At 44.8% G+C, this 13279-nt stretch overlaps 1 protein-coding gene across 5 annotated transcripts in view; it reads left to right on the top strand.

Annotated features, from left to right (window-relative positions):
- Positions 1 to 2671: 2671 nt before the first annotated feature.
- MATR3 (matrin 3) overlaps positions 2672 to 13279 on the top strand; it is a 24282-nt gene continuing 13674 nt past the window's right edge. The window contains exons 1-2 of one of the 5 annotated variants that reach the window (XM_084216066.1): positions 2808 to 3134; positions 10556 to 11632. In XM_084216066.1, the coding sequence (XP_084072192.1) occupies positions 10742 to 11632 (891 nt within the window). In that variant the 5' untranslated portion in view covers positions 2808 to 3134; positions 10556 to 10741. Of the gene's footprint in view, positions 2752 to 2807; positions 3135 to 5764; positions 11633 to 13279 lie in introns of those variants that run through there. The other 4 variants (XM_084216068.1, XM_084216069.1, XM_084216070.1 and 1 more) reach the window with 4 other exon arrangements.

The raw sequence follows: 13279 nt of genomic DNA on the forward strand, positions 1-13279 counted from the left end.
GGGGCAAGATGACTGACCGGGCTTCAGACAAAATGGTATTTAAATGCAAAAGTTGGAACAAAAGGAGTGTTTTGCTCTCCCGATGAGAGCTGGATCCCTTTGGATTCCTTGCAGTCTTCTAGGAAACCCTGGGTTTGTGAAATAATTCAGACTCCTTAAATGTCCCTGACACTGTTAGTTTAGCCATGAGCCCTTCTGCCACCTAAATATCCAGAGCTTTGAATGCACAGTTTTTGTCCTGCACATGGGAATACTTGTTAAAATACTAACCATTGGGGAATAAAGGTTTTTCCTGAGTGCTGTTGTTTCTGTAGGAACAAATCCTACCTACACAACTAATCAAGGGTTTCCCTGTGGATTTATGTTGTGCCCAGCAAATTTCCTCTTTCCCAGGGCTGGGCACCTGCTGCCCTTATGGTGGAGGGTCCTGCCTGCTGGCAGCCAAGGGACACTCACTGTGTCTGCTGCTGAAACAGGTATTCCCAAAAATGGCAAAAAATGGGGAATATGGGCTCTTCCCAATCTCCCATCCATCCCTGTCCCCTGGCACTGGGAGCCATTCCCTGTGTCCTGTCCCTCCAGCCCTTGGCAATTGTCTCTCTCCAGGTTTCCTGGGGCTCCTCCAGGCCCTGCAAGGCCACCCTGAGCTCAGCCCAAAGCTTCTCCTCTGCAGGTGAACATTCCCAGCTGTGCCAGGCTTTCCTCCCAGCAGAGCTGCTCCATCCCTCTGCTCATCCTGGAGCCTCCTCTGGCCTGGCTCCAGCAGCTCCAGCTCCTGCCTGTGCTGGGGCAGCTCTGCAGGTGGGCTCTCACCTGAGCACAAGGGCATAGGTGATGCCTCAGGTTTAGCTTTTCTATTTTTTAGATTCTGTGCTGCTTTAGTGTGTGGGTCTGGGCTTCATATTAGGAGATGGTGAGCTCTCTTCACAGAGACAAAACAATTCCTTCTCTAGCTGGGGACCCAAGGAGAGCAAATCCAGATCTCAGGCCCAAAAGTATAAACAACATGGACTGAAGAGAGAAAACAAGAAGGATGGGACTGCATGGGCTGGAGCTGTAATTGGACAATTAGCTCCAATATGCTAATGGACCAAAACTTATAAAAGTGTGAGACCCTGTGATGTGTCGTCCATTTTGTGCCCATTTTGGGTTGTGCTGCCCAAGGTGGATCTATTTGAGGCCTCTTAATAAATCCCTACTTTATTCTTTAGCTCTGTCCAGTCTCTGCTCTAGGTCAGCCTTCACAAGGCATCACAGGGACAGAATGCCCCCTGCCCTGCTGCCCACACGGGGGCTCAGCCCAGGGCATGGGGTGGGGTTCTGGGGCATGTCCAGCTTTCGCTTTGTGCGCAACTGGGAAATAAAAAATAGGGATGTCCTGAAGGTTCTCCAGTGGCCAGCACAAATACAGGGTCTGGAGCTCGGGGTGTCCCCTCTGGCAGGAAGGGAACAGTCAGCACCATGCAGCTCCTTCTGCAGCACACAGCTGATCAATAAAGGTCAGAATGATTCACCTTGGACCTGCTCTGGTGCCCCGAGTGCAGGGCAGCAAAGGGAATTTGGAGAGAACCCATGAGGTCCAAGACTGGGAGTGAAAGCCAGGAAATGGAGCAGGACCTGCATTCATACTTGGGAAATGACAATGTGATTTATGGTTCTGTTTAGGAGAACCATACATTTTGCAGTCTATATATGATTTCTGCTAGGCAAAAGTGGCTGGATTGCTATACATTTGCTCTGCTTTTACTGTTCTGCAGCACCACAGCACAGGAAGATTGTTAACTGAGATTTATGGGCTTGTTTTTGAGCACTTCATTGTTTTTTTACCTTGAGCTTGTTAAGAGCTGGATTTCTTGTGATTGTTCTCTGAGCATTTCCATATTATTTCAACACATATATTGTACCACTTCCATTTTTTAAAAATACCTTGTGTTATTGTTTCATTGTACTCTCCAGCCACGTACAGAGAAGAAAAATCAGCCTGTGATGAATTGAAGAGGCAGATTTTTCCTTTCCCCTGGAGCTTTTCATGAATTCATGTACACACCCTCACCTTCCTAAAGCTGCTGGAACACAGCAGTTTACTGGCTAATGGAGAGACCGGTTCTTTAGCCACAAAATTAAATAGGGAGAAAGATGTTGACTACGAAATAAATCAAAATTACGAATAGTACTCGAGGGGCTGTAGGAGTACTTTGGTGACAGCTCACGGATTTCAGGAGGGCGGCAGCACAGGGACCTCTCCTCATCCAGCACAAGGTGGCAATGTTGGATCAGAGGAACAGCACAGCCTTGCACATCGGCTGCAGGGCCTTTTTACCAGAATCTTCTAACGGCCTCACAGCCAGCGAGAGCCCGGAGTTTTGAATATTTTAGCGATGGTGACACCTGCGTTGTGCTGAGGAGAGCGGCCTCGGGCTGGGCGGGGCTGGCTGCCTGTGAGCGTGCCCTGGGACACAGAGAACAGCGTGGGGACCAGAGGATACTGTGGATATCCCGGACACCCTGGATACCCCGGACACCTTGGATACCCCGGGCACACCCCGCAGCGGCGGTGCCGCTCCCTGGAAGCGGCTGAGGGGAGCCGCGAACCCGCGGCCCCCAGCCCCGCGCTCCTCCTGGGGGGCGTGGCCGCCGCCCCGCTCCGCCCCCCGCGCCTTCCCATGTTGCCCCGCGGGAGCGCGGACAATGAGCGGGGCGCGGGCGGCGGGCTGGCGGCGCGCGGTGCAGCGGCGCTCTCGCGAGAGCACGGTGAGCGGCCCCCACCTCTCGCGAGAGCCGTACCGGCTGCGCCTCCTCCCCGTCCCCATCCCACACCCCACATCTCTCACGGCTGGCGGGGCGGGCGGTCCCGGCCAGCGGCGGGAGCGGCGCGGACTCACCGGTGATACCGGAGCCGAGCGGGGCGGCCGCCGCCGGGCACGTGAGCAGGCGGGCAGCGGGCGGGCGTGCTCTCGCGAGCGCGGCGAGGCGCGCGCGGAGCTCGCGCAGCCGCCTCAGTCCCTCTCTCCCTCCCTCCCTCCCTCCCTCAGTCAGTCCCGCCGTCTGTCCGTCCGTCCCTTTTCCCCCGCCGCTGGCGCCGCACCGAGCGGGAGGCGCCGCCGCCGCCGCGTTCCGTCCCCGCCGGCTCGCAGGTAGGAGCGGCGCCGCGCCCCCGGCCTGCCGCCATCTCGGGGTCCTGCGGCGGCCGCCGCGCCGTGAGGGGTGGGGGGCGAGGCGGGAGCGCGCGGCGGGGGGGCGCGGGCCGGCGCGCGGCGGTCACGCGCAGGCCCGGCCTGGCCGGTGCCGCGGCCCCCGGGGCGCCCCCGCCCGCCGCCAGCCGGAACTGCGGGCGCGCCGGGCCCGAACAAAGCCCCGACCCCCCTCCCCCCGCCGCCGTCCCCCGGGCCCGGGGACAGCGGCTCCCGTTCGGCCCCTCGGCCCTGCAGCCGTGACCCAGCTCCGCCGCGCTTCCCGCTGCCTGGAGCTCTCCCCTGCTCCCTGCCAGCGCCAGCCGCGACCTCGCAGGCGGCCTTGTTCCTCCCTCCTTCCTTAACTCTCTAAAGGCCGTTAGAGTCTAACATTGCTGGTTGTGATGCCCATCTGGCCTTAAGAATTCATGAATGGAGCAACAAGAATCCTGAGAGTTCAGGCAGCCGTTTGACCCTTCTTTCTACTCAGTTTCACTTCCATATAATTCAGGCTGTGCTTACAAATCAAGCTGCGGGGGTGTGTTTTTTTTCTTCCTGTGGTGTATTGATAACGTTCCGTTTCTTTAATGTACACACTCTGCTTCCAGAGTCAGACTAATGAGATACAAAGTTCACCTATTCTGAAAACATCTAGAAGTTGAAAAGAACTTTCTGGGAGCCTGAAAAACTGCTTTGTTAAATGATAAATGAGGCATTTACGCTGTTGAAAGCAAGCTGAACCATCCCTCAGATTCCAAATGTGTGGCTGTTTTTCTTTCCACGATGCAGACCTTTGGGAAAAAAGTATCTAATAGTGGTTCAAACTGCTGAATGATCTTTCTTCTTTTTACTCAGCTTTAAATTCTTCAGGTTTTTTGAACTGTAGTTGGTCCTGACTTCGTGCAGTCAGATAAGTAGGGAGAAGTTCTGGTCAAAAATGTAAGTTTCTTAAGGCAGTCTGTGTAGTTTTCATGGCGAGAAGAAAAGGGTGCATTTTCAGGAGCTTCTTTACAAAGAATCTATTGATCCAGTGATTTAATCTTCTCATATTTGAAACGTTAATGTTTCAAGTTTTCAATATGCTAAGATGGTAAATTATTTTTATAACATGTAGTGGAACATAGTAACGTTTTTATTGTATTCCCAAGAGATTTGTGAACTTTTGTCTTGAATTTTATCAAAAAAACTTCCAAAAATGATTCATTACTGAATTCTGAGTGAGGATACTGGCACTCAGACCTTGTGAACTGATAAGCCAGTGTTTGTACTTCTGCATTGTGCACTTGGTGTTATGTACGTCCTGGAACTAAATGATGGGAAAAGAACCCCAGAGAAATTCCTAAATGTGTTCTTAAAATGTGGATGTCCATGTTCCTAAAGATAAAAAGTGAAAATCAATTAAAGAGGGGGGAAGAAGAGTCAGTGTTTGGGTTTCCAGACTGGAGTTTCATATAGTTGTTATTTTATAACCACTTGGTTTATTCAGGAATAAACTGCACTTAAATAAAAACACTCATTCCTTGGGTGAGGAATTAGGAAAAGCTGTGTGCTGCCCTTTGCTGTGACTTACACATGTCTCTGCTGAGAGATTTGGTGAATGCAAAGGTATTTTATAATGTAATACTCAACAGGCTTCTGGGTGGCTCAACAAATCTGGGGGAGAAGCTGTTGCAAGCAGAGCTGCAATGAAATTATTTCCATTCAGTTTGTTAATTTATGAGTGGTTTTTTTCAATGCTGCTTCCTTTCTTCATCAGCTTTCTGAGTCAACAAGTCTTGGAAACAAAAGCAAATACTTCATGATATTTCTGAACTCATTTAGTTTGTGAGTGTTTAAGTACCATATTGTGCAGTTATAAATTCAACAAAAGGGGTTTTATTTTGAGCACTGAACCAGTGAAACAGTTCTTTGATTTTCCTCTGCAGCTAGAATGCTTCTTGCAACTTCAAGCAGGATTTCAGCTGGGAAAGACCAGGATTTTATCCCAGCCCTGGAAATGCCTCGAGGCAGTTGGAAATTCAGGTTACCAGATCAGAACACAGAACTGTTCTGTGTGAGGTTTTTCTTTTTTTTTCTTTTTTTTTTTCTTTTTTTCTTTTTTTTTTTTAATGGTAAAAAATTGCTCTGTGGTTTGCTCTGGGGTTGATGTCAAAATTTTGGTGTCTGCGGAGCTGTTGGTCCCCACACCTGCTGGGAATGAGGGAGGATTGTGTCCTTGTTGTGCCTGGGGACACAGTTGTGTTGCTGGAGTTTCCCAGTGAAATCCCACAGCATTCCACAGAGACTCTGGTTTTGGCAGAGCCCCTCTGTTCGTGGCTCCATGGAGCTTTTTGGAGCTGCAGGAGCCTATATGCATCTGCCCTACTGGAGGCTGGGGACTCTCAAGGTGTCCATGGGATTGAAAGCAGTAGAAAGGAATGGCTGGAAGCCATATAGTTGTTTGTGGTGTGGTCACCACAGTAACATCAGTTGCTTGTTGTTTCTGGGTGTTACTTCTTTCCCTTTCAAAAAATACATGGGTTTTGCCTTTTTACTCTACTCTTCTTGAATCTTCTTTTTCTACTTCTATTTCTGTAAAGGAATAAATGCACTTTTAAAATGCACCTCTTACAAAGGAGGGCTGGTTGAATTTATTAAATTATATAATGAAAAGAAATAGGAAACCAACCTCTTTTATGTTCCTTTTTGCATTCAGATGTTGAAAACTGTAAGTTCTTTTAAGATTCTTGATTGCTAAATCAGTCATTTTAATTCCCCATTTGTAAATATGCCTGTTCAGATGTCACACTTCCCTGTTCTGAAGCAATCCTCTGTTACAGTCACTTCAACTCTCAGATTGTTTTGTGTTCCTCTGATCAAGGAAGTCCCTGGGATGAAGATAAACATAATCCTAAGAACTGAAACTCCTCCAGTTGTTGTGCCTGAAGCAGACTGGTTAATCTGTGCCCAGAAAAAGCGTGAGTCCCATGTGCCAGGTGCTCCTGAAGTTTCATGAAGGGCATGACCTTTGAGGTGGCTTGAACAAGATGCGTGCTTTTCTCGCATGTGGAACAGCTATATTAAATAACCACCCTGAGTAATGGGAGCTGAAATGAGCAAGAATCTGCATTTCTAAGGCAGCTGGGCAATTCCTCCTTTGCCTTTGGACAATACAGTGGCCTTTTCTGTATTGTCCAAAAGTTAATCCCTTGGATTTGAGATCCATTGTACTTGGTCATTCAGCAACTAGATAACATCTGCTTCTAATTTCCTTGCAAGTTCTTGTTTTTGCTACCATTAATTCTCAGAGCAGCATGGGGGGGCTGCATATCCAAATTCCAGATCTCTTCCCTCAATAGCCCTTTTTGCCATGATGTGCTGGAGCCAGTTTTGCCAAGGAGCAGAAGAATTCTGCCATGGCAGAAGGGATTGCCACACAGAGTAAAGATGTGTAAGAGAGGAGGAGGACGACCTATAGATGTTTATCCGAAGAGCAGACTTCCAAAAACTTCTATGATACTTTTTTCCCAAGGGTGTAGGATCTGCAAAAGCATTGTGTTGTTACAAAATGAGGGTGTGTTTTTCAGCTTGTAGATAATTTCAGGTTTTTACCATAACTGAATGTATTTGTTCTAATTCAATGTGTTTTGAAGTGAAACTGACTAGAAAGTGAAAACAGTTACTTTTCATTTTTAAGACTTTTTTTCTGTAAATAGTGGAAAAGGAATGGGTAAAAGATGAGTTCTTCTAAGAACAAGATTAACATTAAAATTACAGTGACTTTGCATAAGTTAAAACCCCCTGAGAGTGGCAAAAGGAATAGGGAACTGGGGACTTATTTTCAGCCTATTTATGTTCATAAAAGGTGACAAGCTGAGGTTATTGTGTTCAGCATGATCAATATATTCCAAAAATTCACTGAATTAAACTGTTCTCAGGTCAAACTTAATATTGGAGCAAGAGTTCATAAGCTTTATTGAAAAGATATGTTCAGATTTACACTAAGAGAAAAACCTTCTATAGTGTTTAAAAATCAGCCTCATTTTGGGCTCTGTTTGATAACAGTGTACTCTGTAGGATTCAAATTCCTTATTTTTGTTGTCTGCCTTTATAGAATACTCTTTTGCAACTTGTAGATACAAATTGTTTTCATTGTCTGCATTTGTCTGGAAATCTAATTACATTTTGACTTTCAACTTACTTCAAGATTGCTTGATATTATATATTTTCAAATCTTAATATGGCCAAATTTCTGCCCACAGATCTTAAAAAAGGTGTACCTGGAAGCCTGTCTGTTCCCAGTTAGCTGAAATTTCATGCAGAACAAGTAGCATAACACTTTGAACTAACTCGTGTCTGGCTCTCAAGGCAGCTCTGTTCAGTCCTGCCCATCTTGTTGCTGTGACTCAGTTGATGGCACCCTCTCTCAAAAGCTGGCCCTGCTCCCTGGGAACCTATCCCTGTCAGATACCAGCATGGAATCAGCAGCCCAGGAAGTGCTGCCTTAGGATCATGTTAAACCTGACCCTGTGGAAGTTAAACATCCTTGGTGTGAGGGTAGAGCTCTTCCCCCACCTCTTTCTGTTGTCTTAAAGGATGGGGTTGGTTTAGGAGTGGAGTGCAGCAGCTATTGCAAGATGAGTGGTGTGATAAATGGTGGTTTTTTGAGGATATTCAAACTGGTTAATTTAAGTACTCAAGTACCTAATTGGATGTAGGGCATTTCCTGACTAGCACCAATTGCCAACTTGTGCTGTGTCTGCATCATACACTTGTCTTACTGTCCCACTTCATGCTTTTCCATAAGATTGTCCCTCTCTGTGTCTTTGTCTTGGTTATTCTCCCATCTTTCCTATTTTTATTTTCCCTTTGCCCCTTCCCTGGGTGTTGCAGCTGCAGGAGCTGGGTGTGGCTCTGTAAAGCTCTGGAGTGGGGTCTGAGCATGGCGCCATTGGGTCCTGCAGCCCTGGTCCTGCCAGGCCGGGGTGCCATGGGGTTTATTCCCTGCTAATCTCTGCAGCAGCACACAATACACTGCCAGTTGACAGCTGTGACAAGAGGATTAGGGAGCATTTGTTCAAATAAAGGGTGTTTTTCAGAAGTGGAGAACTTTCCTCATTTGGTGGAAACTTGAATAATGTTGTCCTTGCACTAACATCAGGACACAGCCTGTCCTGACCACAGGGGTATCTGTGGAATTGCTGCTGGGTCAGGCTCAGAGAGCCCTCTGGAATACCTGATTTTATGAAGAACCCAGTAAGTTCAGCTTCAAACCCTTCTGAAAGAGTGTGAACGAACTAAGAGGAAATTCAGGTGTAAAAATTGAATGAGTAAGGATTAGCTTGTAAAATTGTCATAAAAGTACTTTGAAGACTACTGAATGAATGTAAGATTAAAGCATGGTACCCAGGTGAATATTAGAGTTCCTCTCTGTTTGAACTTAGATGAGTCTTGATTTTTACAATATAGTTCTTCAATGCTTTCTAATCAGGTGTCCTCCAGTGTGCCCCCCTTCTCTGGGACATCTCCCTTAGAATTCACCTGGTATGCTACCCCTGTGTTCTTGTGTTATTGTTTTCCTCTGAAGCTTTCTGCAGTGTTTTTCTGTCTTCTGCCTCAGAACTTTCAAACTTATTTTCATCCCCATGTTTCTCAATCTCTTATTCTTAAAAAATGTTGCACAGTTAAGCTTCCTTTTAATGACTCCAGTGTATTTGAATCTTAAAAATGTAGCTGAAATGAGTTAAGATGCATTGATAACAGAGTATGCAGCAAATTGTATAAAGGAGTTAGATTGCAACGGTGGAGTTATGTGTGTTTTGTGTATTTTTCAGGGAATCCTTTTTTTTTTTCTACATAAATGCATAGTTTTATATCATGCTGTTACTGAGAAAAAAAAAAAAAGTGTTTTTCAGCTTTGTGCACTGTTGGAACAGGCTGTGTATTGAGCAGGCAGTGGGGCTAGAGACCTCTAACCTTGACCTTTTTCCTTCTCTTTCCAGTACAAGAGCCATTGCCTTCTGCAGAGCTGGTCTCTTCAAGGAAAAGTCCTTGCTTTCATTTTGTCCTTTCCATTACTCCCCAAACGTACCTGTTCTCTTGGGAGCTGACTTCATTTGCAGCTGTGCAGCCTGTGCCTGTTTCTTTTCCCAGTGATTCTGTGTTTGATGTGCTCCTCAGTGGCAGTGCTGGAGAAGCAGAGCTGCTCTGCCCACACTGGCGAGGGCTTTGCAGCATCGGGGACCCAAGAGCAGATTATTCCTGCAGGAATATTTTCACACGTACTGAATTGCTTTAAACTTTGTGTATCTGTCCCAAGGCTGGAGGAGGATGGGGTGAAGTATTACAGTTATTTCTGCTCTGCCCTAAAAGAATATTTTATGAAATACATTCATTGCAGCGTGCTGTGGATATTGATAGACTGTTTAGTTAAAACCTTGTGTAAACGCAGTTGAACCAAATGTTTGAGTGCTAGGTTAGTATTTTATTGGGACACTAAAGAGTCACCTCTCTCTTGTGAGCAGTGTTTTAGGATCTTTAACTCCCACAGGTGGTCACGGTGTCAGTGCCAGCCCCAGGCTGGCAGTGCCGCTGGGATGTGGTGCCATCTCCTGACTCACTGGGGTCTCTTCCTGCAGGAGCAGGGTTTTCCTTGTCCCATCCCAGCACTAAGCCTGACCTTGTTTAGTTTGAGGTCTGAGAGTACAGGCTGGTGTCACAGCTGCCATGTAACAGAGTTAAGAATCCCTTCAGAAATGCTGTTAGCAGTGTAACTGCAATTGGAACAAGAGGTCTTGTTTACTTCCTGCAAAATGTAAAACTTGTTTTTCTTGTTCACATCTGTCTTCACATCAGTAATTGGAATTTTACTGCATAAAGACTAAATATTATGTTTGGTCTTATTTACAGATCTTATAGCAGAAACTTTTTGCCCAGACTTCAGTTACTTTTAACTTCCTTTCGTCCTGTTCTGTGGTGATAGAGGTTTCATTTTCAAATATGTGTTATATGCCAAAGTCATCTTGGATTCTATGGGCCTAAGTTTTTTGTTTTCTTCTCACAGACACAGTACAGTAATGTAGGGTATGAACAAAGCCATTAACCAGAGATCAAGGCTTACATGTCAGTAAACTTTATAGATGCTTTCAGACATCGCAAACTTCTGAAATTCACTTTTCTTCAGTGTGAAAGTAGCTTTTTGTGGAAGAAGAGTAGTATGCATAGGAAACTACTGTATTTTTATCTGCAATAATATATGTAGGTTCTGGGTACCTCTTGAATCTGTTATGTGATAAAAGCCTTGTAAGATTGAGATCTTTAATGTTTTTTAGCTCAACATGATGCATAAGTTTAAAACTGCATCTGTTTAAAGGGATTTATGACTAAAACTGCTTGTTTTTCTACAGAATTGTCTGGTGTTTCTCAGCTTGAAGAAGATCTGCAGTCATTATTGATCCTCTTTCTTGGCGTTACCGTTTTTGAAGTGAAGTTTGCCTAGCTTTCTAGTGTGAGCTCTCTTTGCAGCCATCTTTAAAAAAACTAAACAAAAAGAATTTTTTTGATCCATAAAGTAGACAAGCTCTAGTTCTACAATGTCCAAGTCATTCCAGCAGTCATCTCTGAGTAGGGATTCACAAGGTCATGGGCGTGACCTCTCTGCAGGAATAGGCCTTCTTGCTGCTGCTACCCAGTCTTTAAATATGCCAGCATCTCTTGGAAGGATGAACCAGGGTACTGCACGCCTTGCTAGCTTAATGAATCTTGGAATGAGTTCTTCATTGAACCAACAAGGATCTCATAGTGCACTGTCTTCTGGTAGTACCTCTTCCCATAATTTGCAGTCTATATTTAACATTGGAAGTAGAGGTCCGCTCCCTTTGTCTTCTCAGCACCGTGGAGATGCAGACCAGGCCACAAACATTTTGGCCAGCTTTGGTCTGTCTGCTAGAGACTTAGATGAACTGAGTCGCTATCCCGAGGACAAGATCACTCCTGAAAACTTGCCTCAGATCCTTCTACAACTTAAAAGGAGGAGAGCTGAAGAAGGTTATGGTAGAGATGGCAGATCATCCACACGGGAACCACCATACAGAGTACCTAGGGATGATTGGGAAGAAAAAAGGCATTTTAGAAGAGATAGCTTTGATGATCGTGGTCCTAGTCTCAACCCAGTGGTTGACTATGACCATGGAAGTCGTTCTCAAGAATCTGGTTATTATGACAGAATGGATTATGAAGATGACAGATTGAGAGATGGAGAAAGGTGTAGGGATGAATCTTTCTATGGTGAGACTTCGCATAACTATCATAAATTTGACAGTGAGTATGACAGAATGGGTCGTGGTCCTGGTCCCGAGAGATCTCTCTTTGAGAAAAAGAGAGGTGCTCCTCCAAATAGCAATATTGAAGACTTCCATGGATTCTTACCGAAGGGTTATCCCCATCTGTGCTCTATATGTGATATGCCAGTTCATTCTAATAAGGTGAGTTATGCACCAGATACTTCTATTTTCCTTTACGTTGTAGTATCTGTTCTGTTTTTACCTATTTCTTTAATTATTTCTATGGCCTGGTTGCTTTTGAAATGATCTGAAAGTTGGTTTGAGAGTGAAAAAGGCACTTGGTTTATTTGCAAGGTAATTGTTGACAAACGTTGTAAACCAGGGCTTTACATTAATGTATTTTATATGCCCAGATTGCTTAACTTCAAGTCAAACAGCTATCATCTACTGGGATATCTTGTTTATATTTTACATCTACATGTTCTCTTAACCACAAACATCTGGCATTCAGCAGTTTTGGGGTGGGTTTTGGTATTTTTTTGTTGGTTTGGGGTTTTTTTGCAGTGTATCTACTGTGCCATTCCGGAAGCTAGTTTCAGCTCTCCTCCACATCTGTCTTGATTGATGATTTATATGTAGCCAAGATGCATTCTTGCACAGTTCTGCTTTTTCCCTGTCCAGAGGGAAAGAGTTAATGTAGAGCCCTGGAACTTATTTGCAAAAGTAAAAACCACGTTTTAGATTAGCTCATTCTTGCCTTTTTAATTTCACTTTAACACTCTATCTCATACTATGGCTGAAATTTGTCGTCATTTTTCTCCTTTTTTCACAACTTTCTTAGAACACTTCAGACTCACTTTTTTATTGTCACATGTTGCATCTATCCCTGTAGACTCTCCGAGCAATCAGTCTGCTGTTGCAGTATCCTGCTCTGTGTTCCTAGTAGTGTTCTTTACTTGGCTCACGAGTAGAGTGGATCTTCGGGTGTGTTCGGTGATGCTGAAACTTCCCTCTTAGTTATCCACGCCTAGTGCAGCTCTGCAAAGGGAGCAGGTTACTCAACATGATTCAGATGGTGTTTTCAGAGCCTTCTCACTTTCACCTTTTCCAATGTACTCATCTTGCTGATTTCCAGTATACTAGGCAATTTAATTGGCTAATTGGCTAATACAGTGCCCCTCTTGTCACAATTAGTGGCTAATTAGCTTGAAGGCCTTCAATTGAAAACATAACACGTGCTATTACTGTAAAATTGATACGATGTGGAATTGCTGTTACTAACCATTTCTTTACAGTTACCTCTCAAAAAGTGCTGTTCTGTACATCTGATCTTTTTGAAACACAAGAATTATTCTTTCCCTGCAAGGAAAGGATCAAACCAGTTCTAGAGCACACGCTGTATGGCTCCACCTGATCTGACAGTTTATGAACTTACTTGTGTTGCTTTAATTACTTTTGATATAAAATACAGTAATCCAGGTTTCTTGTCTCCTGTATTTGACGTTTATTTTCACTAAAGTTTTAAGTGTTAACAGTTTAGCTGCCATGCTCAGTTCTGTAAAAGGACTTCATTTGGTTAGATTGAAAACATTAACTTCTGAGGCCCTTGAAGATGGCAACCAGTAATCCTGTAAGTAGGGGTCTTTTTAGCTCTTTATTTTAAAGGCTCATGACTCTTAGTATGCTTTGGAGTGCAGATCTAATGAAAGGATATCCTCATGGAAATACCTTTCCAGGTATGAGAAATACCAAATTCTTTTAACAGCATAACCTAAGTGGCTGACCTCTTCTGTAACGTGTAAAACCTTTTTTCTTTTTAGGAATATACTTTGACTTTAAAACTGCTAG

This window comes from Fringilla coelebs (genome assembly GCF_963513975.1).
Source record: "Fringilla coelebs genome assembly, chromosome: 15".
Taxonomy (NCBI): Eukaryota; Metazoa; Chordata; class Aves; order Passeriformes; family Fringillidae; genus Fringilla; species Fringilla coelebs.